The sequence below is a fragment of the Danio rerio genome, chromosome 17, assembly GCF_052040795.2.
Source record: "Danio rerio strain M-AB ecotype USA chromosome 17, GRCz13ab, whole genome shotgun sequence".
Classification (NCBI taxonomy): domain Eukaryota; kingdom Metazoa; phylum Chordata; class Actinopteri; order Cypriniformes; family Danionidae; genus Danio; species Danio rerio.
The window spans coordinates 4,702,522-4,726,399 of record NC_141037.1 but is presented as its reverse complement, the minus strand read 5'-3'; the positions used below and the strand labels follow the sequence as shown (position 1 = coordinate 4,726,399).

Here is a 23,878-nt window from a genome sequence, read left to right as displayed (position 1 = left end):
AAAATAAAAAAACACAAAAGTAAAAAAAAAAACCTAGTAAAATTGATCAACTTCTTTAAATGTGTATAGTCAGTGAATAGTTAGAGTGAAGTGCTGTAATTTGAGATAACAAGAAAAGTAACTCTGTTTCAACAATTTTTTTTATTTTTATTTTTTGCTGTGTATATTAAAAAATGGCAGCGCGTTGGCTCAGTGGTTAGCACTGTTGCTTCACAGCAAGAAAGTCGCTGGTTCGAGTCCCAGCTGGGCCAGTTGGCATTTCTGTGTGAAGTTTGCATGTTCTCTCCATGTTGGCATGGGTTTCCTCCGGGTGCTCCGGTTTCCCCCACAGTCCAAACACATATGGTATAGGTGAATTGAACTAATTAAACTAAAATGTCCATAGTAAATGTGTGTGTGTGTGTGTGTTTGAATGAGTGTGTATGGGCCCCAACACTAGGTTGCAACTGAAAGGGCATTATAAATAAACTTTAAATCAAACTGTTTATTCATTTCTTTTTTCACACAAACCAGAAAAATAAATAATTACTAAATAAATGCAGTGTTTTTTTTTCCTCAGGAAACATCAGCAGTATAAACTGGCTCGTTACTGCGAAGACATTTTTGGAGATTTGCTTTTGAAACAGCCGTTAGAGGATTTCCCGGTGTGTTTAATTACTTTGTTTCAATCAATCTTCTGTTGTGTACTTTTTAAATGGGCTTAAACCAATTGCTTGAAGTTTTAGTTTCTTTTGTTTGGCCTAAGATGGAGCCTGGATGTCCACTGCCGTCTCCAAATGACCTCAAAGGAAAAATCCTCATCAAGAACAGAAGACTAAAACCTGAAGTTGAAAAAAGTAGTGACATATATATACCTTACAAATAGTTTAACGCAGAAAGGTTTGAAGCATATTTGATGAGTCAACCATGTTTTAACGTGCGCAGAACAGCTGGAGGACTTCAGGAAACACATGGAGGCCGGAGAGCCGAGCGTCTCCACAAACCTGTTTGAAGATGAGAACGAGGATGAGACAAACACCGGTGAGAGTCGACATGCGCATTCACATTCAGTTAATTCACATCCGCATTCATATTCAGTTAATTTACATCCGTATTCACATTCAGTTAATTTACATATGCATTTACATTCAGTTAATTCACATAGGCATTCACACTCAGTTAATTCACATCCGCATTCATATTCAGTTCATTTACATCCGTATTCACATTCAGTTAATTTACATTTGCATTTACATTCAGTTAATTCACATCGGCATTCACACTCAGTTAATTCACATCCGCATTCATATTCAGTTCATTTACATCTGTATTTACATTCAGTTAATTTACATTTGCATTTACATTCAGTTAATTCACATCCGCATTCATATTCAGTTAATTTACATCCGTATAGACATTCAGTTAATTTACATATGCATTTACATTCAGTTAATTCACATCGGCATTCACACTCAGTTAATTCACATCCGCATTCATATTCAGTTAATTTACATCCGTATTCACATTCAGTTAATTTACATTTGCATTTACATTCAGTTAATTCACATCCGCATTCATATTCAGTTAATTTACATCCGTATTCACATTCAGTTAATTTACATATGCATTTACATTCAGTTAATTCACATAGGCATTCACACTCAGTTAATTCACATCCGCATTCATATTCAGTTAATTTACATCTGTATTTACATTCAGTCAATTCACACTCAGTTAACTCTCATCCGGATTTACATTCAGTTAACTCGCATCTGAATTCACATTCTGTTAAATCACATCTGCTTTCTCATTTGCTTAATTCACATCTGTGTTCACATTCTAGTAATTCACATTCTATTAATTCACATCTGGATTCACAATATTAATTCACATCTGGATTAACATTGTTAATTCACATCTGCATTCACATTAAGTTAATTCACATCATTTAGATTCTATTAATTCACATCTGGATTCATCTTCAGTTCAATCAAATCATTCACATTTTATTTACTCCCATCTGGATTCACATTCAGTTAATTTACATCTGCATTCATATTCAGTTAATTCACATCATTCAGATTCTATTTATTCACATCTGGATTCACATTGTGTTTATTCACATCTGGATTCCCATTGTGTTATTTCACACTGCATTCACATTCAGTTAATTCACATCTGCAATCACATTCAGCTGCGTTCAAATTCAGATAATGAACATCTGCATTCACATTTAGTTAATTCACTTCTGGATTCACATTGTGTTAATTCACATCTTGATTCACATTCAGTGTATTCACATCTGCATTCACATTCAGCTCCATTTACATTCAGGTAATTTGCATCTGCATTCACATTCATTTAATTCACATCCGGATTCACATTCAGTTAATTCACATCCACATTCACATTCAGTTTATTCACATCTGCATTCACATTCAGTTAATTCACATCCGGATTCATATTGTGTTAATTTACATCTGCATTCACATTCAATTAATTCACATTCACATTCAGTTTATTCATATCTGCATTCACATTCAGTTAATTCACATCCGGATTCATATTGTGTTAATTTACATCTGCATTCACATTCAATTAATTCACATTCACATTCAGTTTATTCACATCTGCATTCACATTCAGTTAATTCACATCCGGATTCATATTGTGTTAATTTACATCTGCATTCACATTCAATTAATTCACATTCACATTCAGTTTATTCACATCTGCATTCACATTCAGTTAATTCAGATCCGGATTCATATTGTGGTAATTTACATCTGGATTCACATTCAATTAATTCACATTCGCATTCAGTTTATTCACATCTGCATTCACATTCAGTTAATTCACATCCAGATTCATATTGTGTTAATTTACATCTGCATTCACATTCAATTAATTCACATTCACATTCAGTTTATTCACATATGCATTCACATTCAGTTAATTCACATCCGGATTCATATTGTGTTAATTTACATCTGCATTCACATTCAATTAATTCACATTCACATTCAGTTTATTCACATCTGCATTCACATTCAGTTAATTCACATCCGGATTCATATTGTGTTAATTTACATCTGCATTCACATTCAATTAATTCACATTCACATTCAGTTTATTCACATCTGCATTCACATTCAGTTAATTCACATCCGGATTCATATTGTGTTAATTTACATCTGGATTCACATTCAATTAATTCACATTCAGTTTATTCACATCTGCATTCACATTCAGTTAATTCACATCCGGATTCATATTGTGTTAATTTACATCTGGATTCACATTCATTTAATTCACATTCACATTCAGTTTATTCACATCTGCATTCACATTCAGTTAATTCACATCCAGATTCATATTCAGTTAATTTACATCTGCATTCACATTCAATTAATTCACATTCAGTTTATTCACATCTGCATTCACATTCAGTTAATTCACATCCGGATTCATATTGTGTTAATTTACATCTGCATTCACATTCAATTAATTCACATTCACATTCAGTTTATTCACATCTGCATTCACATTCAGTTAATTCACATCCGGATTCATATTGTGTTAATTTACATCTGGATTCACATTCAATTAATTCACATTCAGTTTATTCACATCTGCATTCACATTCAGTTAATTCACATCCGGATTCATATTGTGTTAATTTACATCTGGATTCACATTCATTTAATTCACATTATTATTCAGTTTATTCACATCTGCATTCACATTCAGTTAATTCACATCCGGATTCATATTGTGTTAATTTACATCTGGATTCACATTCAATTAATTCACATTCACATTCAGTTTATTCACATCTGCATTCACATTCAGTTAATTCACATCTGCATTCACATTCAATTTCAAGAGTTCCCGTGTCCCGGGAGAGAACCCTGAGCTCGGAGATGCTTGAGCCCAAGGCTCCCATCCAGTCAGTAAGCATATAAGGGGATCCGAGATAAGGTAGGTCTCGAAAGCCCCCTCTTAGAAAAGGGAGGAAAAGGAGGAGATTGGGTGGAAAGGGGGATCCTTCCAAAATGAAGATAGAGCAGTAGGGAGAAAACGATCTATTTATAGTAAGCTTGGGTCACTCGGATTGGATTATTACTCATTACAGATGGGAAGCCAGTCATACTCAATCACATCACATGCTCCTCTCAAATTAGTTTGTAAAACCTCACTTATTCACATCTGCATTCACATTCAGTTTATTTACATCTGCATTCACAATCAGTTTATTCACATCCGGATTCATATTGTGTTAATTTACATCCACATTCACACAGAGTTGAATTCCCTTTTAGGCTTGTCTGTTCTGCACTAGCATGGCATCATTTTATATTCAGTCTATATATTTTGTTTGTTTGTTTGTTTTAATGAAATGTTTTTAATCTTCAGCTGAGCTGTTGAATGAAGCTCATCCCGAGCGGATTCACGGATGTTTGATCACTGAGGAGGAGAATCGAGAGGAAGAGGTGCTGCTAAGACACAGAAAGGTTCGTAAATCACCTTTACGTTAGGGTTAATACAAGATTAATTCAGCACAGATGAACATGCTGGAGTCAGGAGTTTTTTTGAAATAATAAATATTGTAGTTTGAAGTCATATTTTAAATCATAAATATTTAGAAAATAGTTTTTTATGATTTTGAGCTTTGTGTTTTTCTTGGGTGACAAGGTGGCTAGGTGGTTAGCACTGTCGCCTCACAGCAAGAAGGTTGCTGGCCCGAGTGCCGGCTGGGTCAGTTGGCATTTCTGTTTGGAGTTTGCATGTTCTCCCCGTGTTGGCGTGGGTTTCCTCTGGGTGCTCCGGTTTCCCCCACAGTTCAACTTTTATTGTATTCTATTTCAGTTTTATGTTTTAATCAATCAGTTTTATATGGTTAATATTATTTATTTATTTTCAAAGATTGCATGATTATTATTTTTTTGTATTATTTGAATCTTATTTAATACTTTTGTTTTGTCATTTAATTTGCTTTTATAGTTGTTGTTTTTATTGGTTAGTGTTAATTCTTATATGTTTTTGTTTTACTTTTTATTAGTATTTGTTTGTTTTTTCAATGTTTCTGTGTAGTTTGTATTAATAAATTCATTGTGTAAATATTTTTCTTTATTTTCAATTACATTTTAATTAGTTTTAGTATTTTTTGCAATAAAAAAAATTTAGTTTTTAGTATTATATTCAACAGTTTCTGTGATCATTTGACTGAGTATTTTTATAATTTATTTGCTTTATTTGGGCTCTTCACGGTTTCTGTTTTAATGTTACTTTGATTATTATTTGTGATTTAATTGTTTATCTGTTGCTTTTGTAATTTAAAACTACAAAATAGCTATAATGTATACAATATAGGCAGCATGGGTGCTCAGTGGTTAGCACTGTCTTCTCACAGCAAAAAAAGTCGCTGGTTCGAGCCCCGGCTGGACCAGTTGGCATTTCTCTATGGAGTTTGCATGTTCTCCCCGTGTTGGCATGGGTTTTCTCCGGGTGCTTCAGTTTCCCTCACAGTCCAAACTGCTATAGGTGAATTAAATGAACTAAATTGGTCGTAGTGTATGTGTGTGAATGTAAGAGTGTGTTTGGGTATTTCCTAGTACTGGGTTGCAGCTGGAAGGGCATCCGCTGATTAAAACATATGCTGGAATAGTTGGCAGTTCATTCCGCTGAGGCGACCTCTGAAATAGAGACTAAGCCAAAGGAAAAAGAATGAATCAATGTATACTATACAAATATGCACTATAGGTATTGTGGCGAAGACAACAGGAAACAGCAAATGCAGAGTTCGAAAAGGCAGGCTAATGTCGGGGCAGGTGGTTAATAGTCGGAAATCAGAGGGCAGGCTAATGTTGGGGTAGGCAGCTAACAGTCAGAAGTTGAGATCAGGCAGGGGTAGACACGGTAGGGCTGCTCGATTATGGGGAAAAATCATAATCACGATTATTTTGGTCCTAATTGTAGTCACGATTATTCAAAACGATATACAGTTGAAGTCAAAATTATTCGCCCTTCTGTAAAATTTTTTTATATATAAATATTTCCCAAATAATGTTTAACAGAGGATTTTTTACAGCATTTCTAATAATATTTTTTTCTTCTGGAGAAAGGCTTATTTGTTTTATTTTAATATTTAAATATTTAAAGATCTAAATATTTTGAAATCTATTTTAATAGCTCAATTTTATTAGCCCCTTTAAGTAAAACATGTTTGATTGTCTGCAGAAGAAACTACTGTTCTACAATGACTTGCCTAATTACACTAGTTAGAGGGCACCTAGGTTACCCCTTTTTTCAGATTTAATATAAGTCTTTTGCGTCTCTAGAATGTGTCTGAAAAGTTTCAGCTCAAAACACCCATCAGATTTTTCATTATACCTTTTACAAGATCCTGTTTTATACATATTTCCACCAGGGGGTGGTTTTGTCGTACTGCGCCTTTAAGACGATTCTTTCCCGCCTACTGTTTCCACATGCCTTCCCGCGTGCTTTAATCTCCTCCCTCGGCTGCGTCAGACAACAGACAGACTTAAAGGAAGAAGGTCTCACGTAAAGTTTGTGAGAAATACTACAGTAAGAACTTTATTAATCAGTATTTGTATCAGTATACTTAGCTTTGCACTGTTTTTGCACTCAAATGTGACAGGATACAGGCTAATCTACACTGCTGTGTGGATAACTGTTATGTTATTATACAAAATAAACCTGATTTAACGTCTACAAACCGGGATTGAAGCGTCTTCCTTTATAATTGTTTATAACTGTTTTTTTCCTTTATAACTGACACGCGGCTGTGCTGATGAAGCTGAATTAAATCGCTATAATTAATTACACACATGCACTGTTTTAAAACACTTTAAACATGTGAAACTCACTCTTGATCACATTTAATGATGATTGCTGATCCTAGCGAACAGAACAGACCTTTTATTCCCGGTTGCTTTGCGTATGTCTGGTCTTGTTGACATATCATATACACGTGACTAACGGGACATGTTGATGTGCAGCTGTCAATCAATTCGGTGGGCAGGGGGACCGCACTCCTACGTAAAGTTGCGGTCGATCTGAAAACCGCTCCAATTGGTCCACCGTTTTTATGTTGTTAAATTGAAAAAAAAGGACTGGGTTTGTTTAGATCACCCCAATATGATGGTCTATACACTATATATACACATATGTCTGTCCAAACAGCTTGAAAAGTAGATTTTTCACCACAGGTGCCTTTTAAGCCTTTGAATGTTACTTTAAGCTGAATACTAGTATCTTGAAAAATATCTAGTAAAATATTATTTACTGTCATCACAGCAAAGTTAAAGGGCCATGAAACCCCCTCGTTTCAGCAGGGTTTTTTCACACCTCTACTTTGGAAAAAGTCAGAAAAGTGGGCGTGTCCAGCTCTGTTTAGGGGGGAGTGTCGGAGGAAGAAAAGAGGCTTGGTGTGGGAGTGTCTATTTGGGCGCGCTGAATTTTAGAGTCAAAACACACAACCACAGCGGACAATGTGACTGTGTTTACATGGACATCTGTAGTCGAATTATTTGCCAAATTATTAAATGGTGGACTTTAACTGCAGTTTGGCTCTTTCATTCAGGGAATTCATTCATGTCCCTCGCGACAAACGTGATATTTGATTCGAGGATCGGCTCTAAGTGTGTATTTTTCATGCAATGTTTGATACCGCACGGCGAATGAGAGAAAAAAAAACTCAACATTTCCCTGAAACTTAGATGCCCACGGCAGGTAGTGTCAGAAAGCCGCGTGTGTTATTCCGGTCACAATATCCAACACGAGGTTATAGTTTGGTTGTAACTGTTAGTGCTAACTTGTTTGCACTCGGTGCAATAGTTTGTTTGATACGAATAAAATACGATCTGAATAAACAAAGAGCACTGGTCGCTCACTTACCAAATCTGTAGAGACAGGACAATCACCAGCAACTAGAGCCGCGTCTTTATTTAGAGGAGACTACAAGCGAATCCGGATCTCATCGTTTGCAGATAAGAACAGCTCTCAGGTAAACAATAATCCTCCTTAGACACGTAAGTTATTGTTGTCGCGCGTCGCGTACACTGTTAATCTACACGTCATTCCAGCTGCGCTCTCACAGAGAGAAAATGAAAACAAAACTTAACGGCAGCAAACTATAAAAGCAACACTTTACACTTGTTTTGCCAACACAACGTGGCGTCTCTGCCGTCTACACTTTGACAGTAATGAATATTAATGAAGTTGCACAATAGAGCGTGCTGATTGGTTTGAACCAAGCCTTACTCATGCATTAATGCAACACACTGTAAGACGTAATAAGACACACTCTGGCACAGACGTCCAGTCTGCACGCTGGAATATAACGCTATTATCTCATGGCCGTGACGCAGCTTCAAAAATTAGTTTCAAACCGGAAGTACGAATTTGCTTGAAATAACACGAAAACAACCAATTTACACTTTTTAGTGAAATATAGGTGTCCTAATAGTGTTTTTAGCAGTGTGGGACACATATACGACTGTCAACAGCTCAAAAAATGTGTTATGGTGTTTCGTGACCCTTTAAAGAAAACGATTATTAGAAATTGAGATATTAAATATGTTGTTTAACTGTGATGTAAGCATCTTCACTATAAGAAAAAAACACTTTAGCTACAAAAGTCCTTCAGTCAAGAGCAGTGAGGGATTTTCTCCTTTTGTTGTTTGATCGTTTATCTCCATTAATGGTTTTTCATAATCGTTAGAAGCCAAAATCTAAATCGAAACTGGATTTTCGATTAATTGCTCAGCCCTAAAACATGGGATAATCGAACCAGGATAAACGCTTATGTTCTGCCCAGTGGGACTTGTTGTACTATTTGGACCTCTAGTGGTCTACTTTAGTATTGCAGTATGAACCAAGAAGTTTCTGAATATGTTGGAGCACACGGAGGAGATCGTTTTGCTGCAATAATCTTTGTGTTCTATACTCTCCATGGCAAGAACTGCTTTTTCAATGTACTGTCCTCCAATTGGTGTCTAAAGTAGACCACTAGAGGTCCTAACAGAAACTTCCTGGTTCATAGTGCAATACTAAAGTAGACCACTAGAGATCCTAATAGTACAACACGTCCCACTGGGCAGAACAGCTTAGAAATGTGCGCAGAGCAAAACAAGACTTCACATGGACTGATGGGTGAGGAGAGTATATATAGTGTGTGTGATGGGCATCAGCTGTTGATGAAATCAGTTCCTTTTAAGAAGGCTGATGGGCAATGTAGTTTGTTTATGTATCAGTATCAGGAGAGAGCGGTGCGAGTGTCTCACTTATAACAGTTATAGTGTAATTTTTAGTTTTAGTTGTTTTATTACTTAAGGAAACAAAAATAGAAACAACATTTGTGTATGTAAAAACCTGCGGTATATTCCATTTCATTCAACATTTATGCATATTTGTTTGCGTATTTTTACATTATTTTACAGCTTCAGTTATCAATTATAACCCAGCCTTTTATCCTCTTTGGTCACTCTATACTACTGTCAAAACTATTATCAAAAAAATCTTGCCAGACATCTTTATTTTTCTACAAAAGAAATGAAGTGGTGTGTGAGTAAAGTGTTACTTTTCTCGTTTAAAGCTTTTATCATTTCTGTATTTGAGATGTGTTTTTGAGATTGGCCCGGTTTGCTTTATTAACACTCGTCTGACAGCTTTATTCTTCTTCTTCAAAGAGTGTCACTGAAACAGAATCACGGTTTTCATCATGTGTTGAGGAGCGTCTTCACTTTGGGCCTCTGATCACTATAATGGACTGAAGATGCTTTTATTTTCCTGCCAGATTCACCCATTACTGTCCTTTTCTCCTGATGATAGAAATCTCAGTGTCATCCTCAAACTGAGCACGCAAAGTTCACAGACTTCACATGTCAGAAGTGGAACTTGATAGCGATGCTTAACGGGAGAGTTCACCTTAAAATGACAATTCTGTAATCGTTTACACTCCCTTTGCTTGTTTCAGTTTTTTTCTTCTTCTGATTTTAAATATATTGTATATTAAATAATATTGGCTGTAAAGTCACGGTAAAACAACAAAATACTAAAAATACCCCGAAAAGTAAATTAAAATAGAAAACATAAAGAAAAAAAAAGAAAACTGCAAATGCATTAAAAAAATGCTGAAACAAATTAAATGTAAATTAAAGTCAAGAAAATATATTATTATAAATTAAATAATCTAAATATTATTGCAAACTATACTAAAAACATGTCATAAATAATATCTAGTGTTTATTTGATAATTACTAAAATCTAATCAATAAGTACTAGTACCTATTCAAAATATACTGGTATCTAATAAATAAGTACTAGCATCTATTAAATAGGTACTATCTAATGAATGAGTACTAGTACTGTATCTATTAAAAAACTTGGGCTCTATCTTACTGATCTAAGCACAAAGTCTAAAGCGCATGGCACAAACGCATTAAGTCCAAGTCTGAATCCACTTTTGCTGTTTGGTCTTTTGCATGGTCTAACAGGGTTGAGCTTATTCTCTTAATGAGTTCTGGGTGTGTTTTGAGCATAGTGTGCATTAAACCAATCAGAGTCTCATCTCCCATTCCCTTTAAGAGTTGCATTGTGGCATGGCGCATTTGCTATTTACATGGTGGACTTTGTAAGTGGAAAAACTGAACGCTTCACTAACAAGAAAACTGTTAAACAGAGCATCTGCAGCACGAGGATAAAGAACGAGCCTCCTCCATTCGGCCTTTACTTTTTTTCTTTACTTTTACTCTTTACTCCTTTACTTTGGTGGAGTAAGGAAACGGTGGAAACTCACTCCAATAAAGACATCCATTAGCTGACATATTTTATTTAGTTTAAGTGCAAAGATTTGATCAGAACTATTTCTAATTGAAGTTGTAATTACCAGTAAATGAATAAACGAACAATAATAATTAAGCTTTATGAGTTATATTTAGACACACGTCCTGTTCTTATGCCCCATATGGTGATGCAGACATCTCCAAAATCCCACAGGTGGACTAATCTAAGCTTGTTTTGATTAAAACAAATATAAATATGCATATAATAAATATTACTGCTAATATTATTAATATTATACTAATGCAGATTGTCATGAATAAATTGAAAAAGCCCCCGAGATGAAGGCATGGAGGCAATGTTTTTTATATTGATGTAGAAATTTTAATCCTTTATTGTTTTCATCTGTAAAGATATTTGTGTATTGCTGCATATCCTGTGTGTATTAAGCAATGTGTAAGCGTTTGGAACTGCATAGGTGTATAACTAACGTGCTCTCTGCGCTGGACTTTAAAGCAGCTTTAAGTTGGTCAATGCCGTCGTCAAGTTCAGTTACTTAAAATAGCAACGTGCCAACAATGCGTCTTAACACACCTCCTTTACAGACCAGCACACACACATGCCACAAAGTGGCGCAAATGGATTTGCTATTTAAACAACATGGTGCAATACAGGAAAATTAGGGTTGTGCTGGTCTATAAACAGCACCAAACTGCACCAAACATGTCTTACACCTTATTGCGCCGGGTGTATGATGGGTCCCCTAGTGTCTAATGAATAAGTACTAGTATATATTAAAAAAGCCCTAGTATCTAATGAATAAGCACGAATACTTAATGTAAAAGGTACTAGTATCTAAAAATAAGTACTAGTAACATGAAAATAGATGCTAGTATGGGTTATAATGAATTTAAATGTCAAAATGGCTTGCCATAGATACAGTGCTTTGCGTTATTGAGTACACCCCATTTAGAAAATAAATATTTTTCTCCATTTCTCAGTAAATAGAGGCAATGTATTTTGGTACATTTAAACGAACCAGATTTATTAACCAGATATATTTATTAAAATTGTATGTTAGTCACCAAACATATTTAGAAATTAAAACATAAAATTATTAAATTCAAGCAAAATATTGTGAAAAAAATTAATTACAACCGACAAAATTTCAACTAAATTTTTCCTTTTTTTTTTTTTTTTTTTTTGCTGCTTTTGAAACATTGTATTAAATATTTTTCTATAATATATAAATTTAGGTGGGTAGCACAATTGCCTCACAGCAAGAAAAGTTGCTGGTTCGAACTCTGGCTGAGTCAGTTGGCATTTCTGTGTGGAGTTTGCATGTTCTTCCCATATTGGCGTGGGTTTCCTCCAGATGCTCTGGTTCCCCCCAGAGTCCAATCAACACATGTGCTACAGGGGAATCGAAGATACTAAATTTCCCGTAGAGTAGGGATGTAACAATATTGTAAATACCATCATACCGCAATAGTAATTTTTTTCAATATTACCGTAGGCGCATGACTCAATAAAACTATATTTCTGAGAAAAGTTTGCTTAGGCAAATAAAGCGGACTAGGCGTGGCCATCAGACTAGTTGTCTAGACTGACTAGTTGTCAGACTAGTTGTCTGTTGTCACTACAGATCCAGTAATGTGGAAATGGAGTGTGTTGCTAGTAGCGATGAAGAAAAAGAGCTGGAAATGATCGAACCTAAAGCGGGTTTTAAATCAGATGTGTGGAAGCATTTCGGTTTCTTTCTAAAAAGATACGAAAAAGGAGAAAAGGTGACAGACAAAGACAAAAACAGTATGAAGGCACTGCCAGACTGTGGTGAAATATAAGTCGGGGAATACGACTAAAAACAGTCATGGGGACTGCAGAACACAGCAGTTAGATTGATGCAGACATTGACTTGTACCGCAAAGAGACCTCTATCTCACTCATTGTCTTCTCAAGTGGTGGAAAGACGATGCACAACATTACCCACTGCTGTCAACCTTGGCTAAATCATATCTCTCTGTCCCAGAAACCTCAGTCCCAAATGAGAGGTTTTTTTTCTGTTGCAGGGGACATGCCCAGAGATCCCAGCTTTTACCAGATTATAGTTATATGATCATTTTCCTTAAAAACCCATCTCTATCTGAGTGAGTGAGTGATTAAATGTTGAATGTGATTTTCAACAAACTAAATTGAAACTTAATTTTTTTTTATATGGTTTAATAGTTTTTTCGTTATTAAAATTGAAAAATTGAAGTTCCTGTTTCGAAACTTACAGATAGATGGCTAATTTGTATGTCATTGATATGTTCAGTGCGAAGGTAAATAAACACTATTGGTGCTTTTTTCGACTCTTTTCATTATTTTGTTTTTCCTGTAAATTATTCAATAAATACCGTACTGTACCATTCACACCGAGGTATTATCGTACTGTGAAATTCTGATACTGTTACATCTCTACCATAGAGTATATGTGTGACTGAAAGAGTGTATGTGTGTTTTCCAGTGTTGGGTTGCAGCAGGTTGGGCATTTTCTGCAGAAAAGAAAATGAATGCAGATAGATTTGTGAGGGGTGTACTTATATGCTGAGCACTGTATACTGTGTTTATTACAGTTATAGACTGTCTGCTGTTGTTTTCCAGGCTGAGGAGGAGAATGTGGCAGATGAACTGGCTGTGATTCAGTCGTACACATATGTCGCGGCCACCACCAACATCCACCCGTATCTGTCCAACATCATCAACTACGCCCAGGCTGTAAAGTTTACCGGCTTTGATGAGGCTGAGGGCAAGTATAAGTGCTCTAATATCAACTCATCGGTTATTTTATTAGTCAGAATCCTCGTGTTTCTTTTTGTGTTGTACTGTAATATGTTTACATTTCTTCTGTATAAACTCAGAAAAAAATATCCACCACAACATGTCTTCCTTCAATGAGTCTGTCGGTTTGGGATATTTGAGGACAAACGCCATCGAGTTTGTGAAGTATCCTTTTTTTTGGCATGCTAATCTCACACAAATACAGTACATCAGACTCTTAAAACGCTGTTCATTTTAAGGGGCTGATTTAAAGCTGCACATTGTCATTTTTATTTCAAATCAAAAGGATTGCAATGTACATTTTGTTTTAAATTTAGATGTGGTTTAACTCAGTGGTGTCCAAACTCGGTCCTGGAGGGCCGGTGTCCAGCATATTTTAGTTCCAACCCCAATTAAACACACCTGAACCAGCTAATCAAGCTCTTACTAGGTAGAATAGAAAGGATAGGCTGCGTCGAAACCGCATACTTCCATACTATATAGTACGCCAAAATCAGTATGCAAGCCGAGTAGTATGTCCGAATTCATAGAATTCGAAAATCAGTATGCTTGAAGTACCCGGATGACCTCTAGAGTGCGCATCCCATGTATGCTGCACTATCCCATGATGCCCCGCGAGCGAATTCATGAATGGAAGTAAAGCGACGCAACTGACGCAGGAAGGTCACGTGACCTTGACAATATGACGGATGTAGAACGTCCGAATTCCATTCATACTTTACACATTCATACTGTATAGAACGTAATTTTCGAATGGCCGAGTAGTACGTTCAAATTCAAATGCAGCACCTACTGAGTAGTTGGCGGTTTCGGACGCAGCCATAGAGGCATCCAAGGGAGGTGTGTTAATGAATGTTCGAGTTAAACTATGGAGGATAATGGCCCTCCAGGACTAAGTTTGGACACCCCTGGTTTAAATATATAACTCATATCAGTTTTTTGCAGCTTATTCACATGTAAAAACTTTTGTTTTTATTTGTATTTTTACTTTAAGAAACTCCTTAATACTCTTCTTTTTTAGTAAAGCATTTAATTTATGATTTACCACTTAAAATCATAATGCACTGTAAACCTTTTTTTGGCTTATTTATTGTTTTTACTGATTATTGTGGTGCAATTTTATTTTTTTAATGCAAGTTTATTTAGATTTCTTTTGGTTTTAATATTTTCTTTGTATAGATTCTCGCACTTTGACTTTAAGAAAATGCCATTATAAATGCAATGTATTACTGGTAACATTTTACAAAAAAGGTTGCATTAGTCAATGTTAGTTAAGGGATTAACTATCAATAACAAACAATGAGCAATAGTTTTTTTTACAGTATTTGTTCATGTTGGTTAATGGAAATACATTTATGTTCACTTACAGTTCCATGTTCACTTACAGTGCATTAATTAATGTTAACAATCATTAATTATTTTTGTTAATAATGCATTAGTAAATGCTAAATGATGATTATAAATGCTTTACAGGTGTTGTTCATAAAGTCAGTGTTAGTAAATACATTAACTTATGAAAACCTATTGTAAAGCGTGATCATATTATTATTATTATTATTATTATTATTATTATTATTATTATTATTATTATTATTATTACTATTTATTAATAAATAAATACATAATTTATTTATTTAATTTGTTTGTTTGTTTGTTTGTTTATTTATTCATTTATTCATTTATTAATTAATAAATTAATTAATTAATTAATTCATTTATTTATTTATTTATTTTATTTTTTTTGCTGCATTGATGGTTTTGCAGTTGAAGCTGTAGTTCACGTCTCTGTTTCCAGGGGGCGCATGAGGTCAAAGAATTAGATATTTTGCATGGTTTTCACTTACTTTTGTTTTTCCAGGCACAGTTTTAATACCTTTTTTATTGGTGATTTATTTGTTGTTGTTGTTGTTGTTGTTGTTGTTGTTGTTGTTGTATTTGTTGTTGTTGCAATAATTATTGTATTAATTGACAAATCAATTGCAAAATTATTGACCTGATGTGTGGAAGCTATATTAATTATATCATTTGATTTAGGAGTAAATAATAAAAATGCACTGTGGAATCATTTATTTAAAAAAAAATCTCAATATTACCTTTATTTTCTCTTTAGGGATCTATTCATTTATTTATTTATTTTTTATTTATTTATTTATATATATATATATATATATTTATTTATTTATTTATTATTTTTATTCCTAATAATAATAATAATAATAATAATAATAATAATAATAATGATAATAATAATAATAATAATAATAATAATAATAATAATAATAATAGTAATAACAATAATAATTAGAATTACAATAATTTTATTAAACAATTTTTATATTATTTTATTATATTTAAATGGCTTATTTATTAGTACATTTGTGGAAATTATAACTTTAATTCAGAGTCACACTTTTGTACATTTATTCTTATCCATTGCTAAATGTGTGCTGTGTGTGCGCGTGTGTGTGTTTGCGCGTGACTGTTGTGCGTGTGTGTGTGTGAGAAGAGTGTAATGCTACTAATAAGAGTAAAGCCAGTGAAACAGCAGAGAAGTGCAGCTTGACTGCAGGGTCGAGCAGTTTATAATGAGAGATCCGTCAAACCTCTGTTCTCATCCAAAAGAGGCTTGTTCAAAGAGTGTTTGTAGTGTGTGTGTGTGCCTTCAAGCATGAGGAACTAAAAACACCATGCTGGCAGAAAAGCCCCAGACCTTTTCTTTTTCCTTTCCTTGAATGAGATGCACAGCTACAACAAACGCCAGATGAGCCGCATCTACCCCAAAGGAGGACGAGTGGACTCCAGTAATTACATGCCACAGATCTTCTGGAATGCCGGCTGCCAGATGGTTTCCCTGAACTTCCAGACCCCAGGTAGTGTCGACAGCACCTGCACACACACACATGGTACACATGCACTAATACTCACACACACTAACACACATACACACACTTACACATTTACAATGCGCTGACCCACACTAACATACACTGACACTAAAGCCTGGTTTATACTTCTGCATCAAGTGACCAGCGTGACCCACGGCGCATGCAATGCGCGTAGCAGTGCATTTATACTTCTGTTCGCTGTCTCTGTTGATCTGCATTAACACTTCCGAAACGCTAGTGGGCAGTGAGGTGTAAATGTTCCTCTGTGTCGAGTTTCTTCGCTGCTGTTTTGCTTTTCCTGAACACTTCCTGGATCTACAAATGCCTCAAACACGCTCATTTTGAGGCAGGAACCGGCGGACGTGCAACAACTTTAACTATAAGGTAAACACAAAATAAAACTTTCCATCAGGAGCTCCTTCGCGGGACTCCAAACTTGTAAACAATCACTCCATCAGGCTCGCACCATTCGCGCGGCTCTCGGTCCCGTCCAGACTCGTCAGCGCTACCAAGCCGACCAATCACAGAGCTTGTGCTACGCGTGGTTGCAACGTGTAGTTAAATTTTTTGAGAGGTGCACATCAGCGACGCCGACAGCCACGGCGAAGGGCTATGCGTCAGAGCCATAGCATACGCGTGCGTTTGACGCAGAAGTATAAATCAGCCTTAACACTCACACACATACTGCACATGCACACATGCTTCAGCAGCTCTGGCCTGACTCCATCTGCATCAGTCACTTCACATTGTTTACGTTTTCACTGATCGGTTTGGACTTGACCTGCTGTTCAATATGCTTACTGAGTATTTTTATGAATGACCTTTAGCTCCAAACTTTTTTTTTCCTGGGGGGAAAATAAATTTCTTTCCTAATTTAAATAATTATTATTTTTTTTTTAGACAAATAAATGCACTTCAGTCTTTAAGGTATGGTGTCAAGTGGAAGAAGGGAGAAGAAGTGGATTTAAGAGCAGATGTTTTTACTGTTAAGGTGTAAATGAAAAACAAGAAATCAAGACAGAACAGGAAACAGCAGACATGAACTACTCTTAGGAAGAGCATAAAGTCACTGACAAACTAGAACAGAACTTAGAAAGGACTGGGATTGACTCTGTAGTAGAGTCAGGGACTGGTATTGACTCTGTAGCAGGGTCAGGGACTGGAATTGGTTCTGGAGCAGAGTCAGGGACTGGGATTGGTTCTGGAGCAGAGTCAGCCAGACACTGGGATTGATTCTGGAGCAGAGTCAGGGACTAGGATTGACTCTGTAGCAGTGTCAGGGACTGGAATTGAATCTGTAGTAGAGTCATAGACTGGAATTTGTTTCTGGAGCAGAGTCAGGGACTAGGATTGACTTTGTTGTATTGCCAGGAATTTTGATCGGTTCTGGAGCAATGTCTGGGACAGGGAATGGGTCTGCAGTGTAGCCAGGGATTGACTTTGGAGCAGAGTCAGAGACTGTGATTGGCTCTGTAGTGTAGCAAGAAACTTGGATTGGCTCTGCTGCAGTGTCAGGGACATGGATCGGCTCTGGAGTAGAGTCGGGGACTGGGATTGGCTCTGGAGCAGAGTCGGGGACTTGGATTTGTCTCTGGAGCAGAGTCAGGGACTGGGATTAGGTCTGGAACAGAGTCCGGGACTTGGATTGGCTCTGGAGCAAAGTCAGGGACTGGGATTAGCTTTGGCACAGAGTCAGGGGCTGGGATTGGCTCTGGAGCAGAGTCAGGGTCTGGGATTGACTCTGTAGTGTTGCCAGGAATTAGGATTGTCTCTGGAGCAGATTCTGGGACTGGGATTGCCTCTGCTCCAGAGTAAAGGATTGGGATTGGCTCCGGAGCAAAGTTTGGGGACTGGGATTGACTCTATATCAGAGTCAGGGATTGGGACTGGCTCATGAGGGTCAGAGACCGGGCTTGGCTCTAGAGCAGAATCAGGGACTAAGATTGGCTCTGTAGTGTAGCCAGGGATTGGGATTGGCTCTGGAGCAAAGTCTAGGACTAGGATTGTCTTTGCTTCAGAGTAAGGCATTAAAATTGTCTCTGAAGGAGATTCCGGGACTGGGATTGATTCTATAGCAGAGTCAGGGATTGGAACTGGCTCATGAGAAGGGTCGGAGACTGGGCTTGGCTCTAGAGCAGAATCAGGGACCGGGATTGGCTCTGTAGTGTAGTCAGAGACTTGGTTTGGCACTGGAGCAGAGTCAGGGATTGGTGATTGACTCTGTAATGTTGCCAGGGATTAGGATTGGCTCTGGAGCAGAGCCAGAGACTGGGAGCAGAGTCTGGGACTGGGATTGTCTCTGCTTCAGAGTAAGGCATTTGGATTGGGACTGAAATTGTCTCAGAAGGAGATTCCAGGACTGGGGTTGGCTTTGGAGCAGAGTCAGGGACTGGGAATGGCTCTGGAGCAGAGTGAGAGACTTGAATTGGCTCTGGAGCAGAGTCAGAGACTTGGGTTGGCTCTGGAGCTGAGTCTGGAACTGGGATCAGCTCCGGAGCAGAGTAGTGTAGAGCAGAGTCTGGAACTGAAATTATCTCTGTAGACAAGTCAGGGACTGGGATTGGCTCTGGAGCAGAGTCAGGGACTAGGAATGGTTCTGTAGTGTATCCAGTGACTTGGATTGGCTCTATAGCAGTCAGAAACTGGGATTGGCTCTGGAGTCTGAAACTTGGATCATATGTAAATATTTAAATAAATAACATAAACTGTAGTGTTACTTTCCGTCATTTGAATACATTCTTGTTGAGTAAAAGTACTAATTTCTTAAAAAAAAAAATTACATGTTTAATAGTAGTGTATCTTGTAAATCCATTGTTCAGGTGTCAAATAATGTTCATTTGTCCGTTTTAGTTTTGTAGTGTAGTACAGATCAGCTGATGTGTTGTTATGAGTGTGAATCTGCTGTAATGTTGAACAAAAAGGCATCTTTGAAGCAGTGTGTGAATGAGAAGGCAGTCTTGGTTCACCTGCAGCTCTTGTTTGCTCTCAGCTTCAGTCTGTGGTTTCCTCTGTTCTGTCTGTTTGAGACAGTTTGATGTGCCACTCATCATGTCAGACAGAGACACCTGAAACAAATCACAAAATACACTCAGAAAACCACATCGCTCTACATTTAATATAGATGATCACTTTACTCATGAAGATAGTTATTAGCCCCATCTAGTGTACTGTAGAACTTATTTTTGATTCGTTTTGTTATTAGTGTTGGTACTAGACTTTTTACTTATTAATAAAGTCAAAATAAATAATAAAGTCAGTTAGGTCAAGTAGCTTTTATTTCAGTAGCACATATTGCACAATGTAGATTGTGGCAAAGCTGCTTTACATAGATAAACCATAACATTATTTACCCTTTTGGGACATACTTAGTATGGTCAGGGAGGTAGTTTCTTTTTTATTCATTTTTTATGGGATTCGTTTATTAAATGTTAAAACTATATGGTAGTTAAAATCATTGAAATTCTTCAGCCTAGTGTGCACATTTTATTAAAATTTTATTTTTATTTTATTTTAATTGCTTTTTATTTTTATTGCTTTTATTTCTATTTTTTATTTTGTTTTATTGCTTTTTATTTTATTTTTATTGCTTTTATTTTTATTACTTTTATTTCATTTTACTTTTATTGCTTTTTTATTTTTTATTGCTTTTATTTTTATTGGTTTTTATTTCATTTTATTTTTATTGATTTTTATTTCATTTTATTTTTATTGATTTTTATTTCATTTTATTTTTTTATTGATTTTTATTTTATTTTTTTTGCTTTTTATTTTATTGCTTTTATTTTTATTGCTATTTATTTTTTTTATATTATTATTCCTTTTTATATCATTTTATTTTTATTGCTTTTATTTTTAGCGCTTTTTTATTGTTTTATCTTTATTGTTTTCTTTTTGTTTGTTTGTTTGTTTGTTTTTTATTGCTTTTTATTTTGTTTATATTTATTGCTTTTTGTTTATTTAGTTTTATTTGCACTGCTTTTATTTTTATTGCTTTTCCTTTTATTTTAATACTTTTTATTACATTTTATTTTAATTGCTTTTTATTTCATTTTATTTTTATTTATTTGTATTTTTATCTCTTTTATTTTTATTGCTTTTTATTTTATTTTTATTGCTCTTTATTACATTTTTTTATTGCTTTTTATTTTATTTTATTGCTTTCATTTATATTGTTTTTATTTTTGAAAAAATATTTATGTTGGTTTTGTTATAGTTTTATTCCTTTTTATATCATTTTATTTATTTATTGCGCTTTTTATTGTTTTATTTTTATTAATTTATTTTTTGCTTTCATTTTTATTGCTTTTTATTTTGTTTTATTTTTATTGCTTTTTTATTTATTTTGTTTTATTTATACTGTTTTTTATTGCTTTTCATTTTATTTTAATGCTTTTTATTTCATTTTATTTTAATTGCTTTTTATTTCATGTTATTTTTATTGCTTTTTATTTTTATTTCTTTTATTTTTATTGTTTTTTATTTAGTTTTATTTTTGCATACATTTATTTTTATTACTTTTTGTTTTTCATTCAGTTTAATTTTATTGCTTTTTATCATATTTGAATTTTATTGCTTTTAATTTTATTATTTTTATTGCTTTTAATTTAATTGGTTAATTATTGTGTTTTTTTTAGTTTTTTATTGTTTTTTGTTTTATTGATTTTAATTTAATTTAATTTTAATTGCTTTTATTTTATTTTTATTGCTTTTTATTTTTTATTGCTTTTATTTTCATTGCTCTATTGTTTTTGAATTGATTTATTTTATTGCATTTTATTATATTTTATTTTATTGCTTTTTATTTTATTGTTTTTATTGCTTTTAATTTTATTGCTTTCTATTGTGTTTTATTACATTTTATTACATGTTTTAGCTTATTTTTTATTTTATTGCTTTTAATTATATTATTTTATTTTTTTACTGTTTTTATTTTAGTTTATTTTATTGCATTTATGTTATTTTATTGCCTTTTACTTTATTACTTTTCATCGTATGATATTTTATTGCATCACATTTTATTTTCTATTTTGTTGCATTTATTTGATTACATTTACATTAAATATTTAATTGTACAATATTTAACTCTTTTTATCTTAAGCAAACTAAGTTATCATGTGCTGACTTTCAAGTATGAAAGTTTTGACTGTAACTATGGAAGTATGAATGAATAATAATTGTTTCAAATCTAGTTTCTCAATGTTTTAGCTCATTATGTTTAGTTTGCCAATGCACTGATTCTCAGTCTGTTGTTTTGTGCAGATCTGGCAATGCAGCTCAACCAGGGGAAGTTTGAATATAATGGCTCTTGTGGGTAAGTATAAATCATCTATTATTTGCAGTATGCTACTAGATACACTGGAAACCAATTTACTAACTTATCCATTTCAATAGCAGTAACAACGCTTGAAGCTTGTCCTAAAAAAAAGCAGCTTGAAAATAAAATTAAAAATAAAATAGTGTGTCCTGAAAAACAGACAGTAAAGTAAGCCTGTCCTGGAAAAAAGCCGCATGAAAAAGAAATTAAAAGTAGAGTCTGTTTGACAGCAGATCAGATATTCCTATTCATTATTAATCAAATGACACACTTTGTAATAATGAACCATCATCAGATTTAGCTATGAAATGAACCAGTTCATCGTTACAGAGAAACACAACAGCTTATATTATTTTTTCCTTCATCCCAAGAGTTTATCAGACCATGACAACTCGCAGAACTTTCTCAAATAAACTTTCTCTAAACATAATTTATATAAAAAAAACTAAAACCCACACATTATGCAGTCGTTTTCAGTTTCAATTAATCATCAACGCATGACTGTTCATGTTTAGTTCTCAGAAATTTGTTTAGTGACTCATTTTACTTGCTAAAAGCTTTAAAATTAAGTTAACATTTTTTTTTATTATTTCTTAGCAAATAAAATATTTTAATTATATCTTTTGTTTGTGTTTTAAGCAATATATACAAGAATGGTAAAATTTTTGTGTGTGCATGCATGCGTGCGTGCGTGTGTGTGGGTGTGTGTGTGTGTGTGTGTGTGTTCATTTATTTTTGGAGTAAAATGATATATATTTATTTTTAAAATAGGTGATTAATTACATTTTAAAATTTTTATTATTTTTATAGTATATAGTTGGTTTAGATATAGGTATTTAATATATATATATAAATAAATAAATAAATAAATAAATAAATAAATAAATTGTATATATATATATATATATATATATATATATATATATATATATATATATATATATATAATTTTTTACCCCATTTATTTTATTTCCCAATTTCTGTTTAACGGAGAGCAGATTTTATAAACACATTTCTAATCATATTAGTTTAATAAGTCATTTCTAATAACTGATTTATTGTATCTTTGCCATGATGAAAGTAAATAATATTTACCTAGATATTTATCAAGACACTTCTATACAGCTTAAAGTGACATTTAAAGGCTTAACTAGGGTAATTAAGTTAGCTAGGCAGGTTAGGGTAATTAGACAAGTTATTTTGTAATGATGGTTTGTTCTGTAGACTATCGAAAAAAAATTAGCTTAAAGTGGGCTGATATTTTTGTCCCTAAAATGGTGTTTAAAAAAATTTAAAACTGCCTTTTTTTTTAGCTGAAATAAAATAAGACTTTCTCCACAAGAAAAAATATTATCAGACATACTGTGAAAATGTCCTTGCTCTGTTAAATATCATTTAGGAAATATTTAAAAAAGAAAAAAAAATCAAAGGGGGCTAATAATTCTGACTTTAACTGTAAATTCTGAAAATCTGACGTCGTATATATATTTCATTCATTTTTTTGTTTGTTTATAAATTCACTTTTTATTCGCATTTAATAATTAGCTTTCCATCCCCATCCATCTCATTAAAAACCACAATTATTTATTTACATTTATTAGCTGTATTTTTTATGGCTTATTTATATTGCTTATTAGTCTTATTTCCTTATATTACAGTTTTTTTTTTTCAGAAAAATTATTTGTACACTGTAAAACATTTCAAATGAAATGTCACAAAATGTTGTTAACTCAAAATTGACTGAAAGTTAATTCTACTCATTTGAAAAGAGTTTTGAACTCAGTGTTGAAGGTAATGCGTTCATTAAATACCTCATTACTTCAACTTAAATGGAGTAAGTTCACAGTACTCATATCGGTTTGAGTTGCATTAAATTATTGGGTTTTACATTACTCAGTTGGTTTGAGTTTTGTTCTCTTATTTTGTTTTACTGTGCACAAATGGCTTCATTTACTCAAATGGATTAAGTTCACAGTACTCATTAGGATTAGTTTTTGAACTTGCGTCGTTTGTTGCAATTGGTTTCCTCAAATGGTTTGAGTTACCTTAACTTTTGGGGTTTTACAGTGTATAT

At 34.0% G+C, this 23,878-nt stretch overlaps 1 protein-coding gene across 12 annotated transcripts in view; it reads left to right on the top strand.

Annotated features, from left to right (window-relative positions):
• The window catches only part of plcb4a (phospholipase C, beta 4a), a 122,178-nt gene that overhangs the window by 51,234 nt on the left and 47,066 nt on the right, over positions 1–23,878 (top strand). For 6 of the 12 annotated variants that reach the window (XR_015512856.1, XR_015512857.1, XR_015512858.1 and 3 more), the window contains 8 exons: positions 560–644; positions 746–836; positions 925–1,020; positions 4,396–4,493; positions 13,429–13,573; positions 13,686–13,770; positions 16,351–16,475; positions 21,750–21,801. Coding sequence is in view for 5 of the 12 variants with exons in the window: in XM_087289846.1 (XP_087145972.1) it covers positions 560–644; positions 746–836; positions 925–1,020; positions 4,396–4,493; positions 13,429–13,573; positions 13,686–13,770; positions 16,351–16,475; positions 21,750–21,801 (777 nt within the window). In the remaining 7 variants the exon portion in view is untranslated. Of the gene's footprint in view, positions 1–559; positions 645–745; positions 840–924; positions 1,021–4,395; positions 4,494–13,428; positions 13,578–13,685; positions 13,771–16,350; positions 16,476–21,749; positions 21,802–23,878 lie in introns of all 12 variants that reach the window. The other 6 variants (XR_015512860.1, XR_015512861.1, XM_087289847.1 and 3 more) reach the window with 3 other exon arrangements.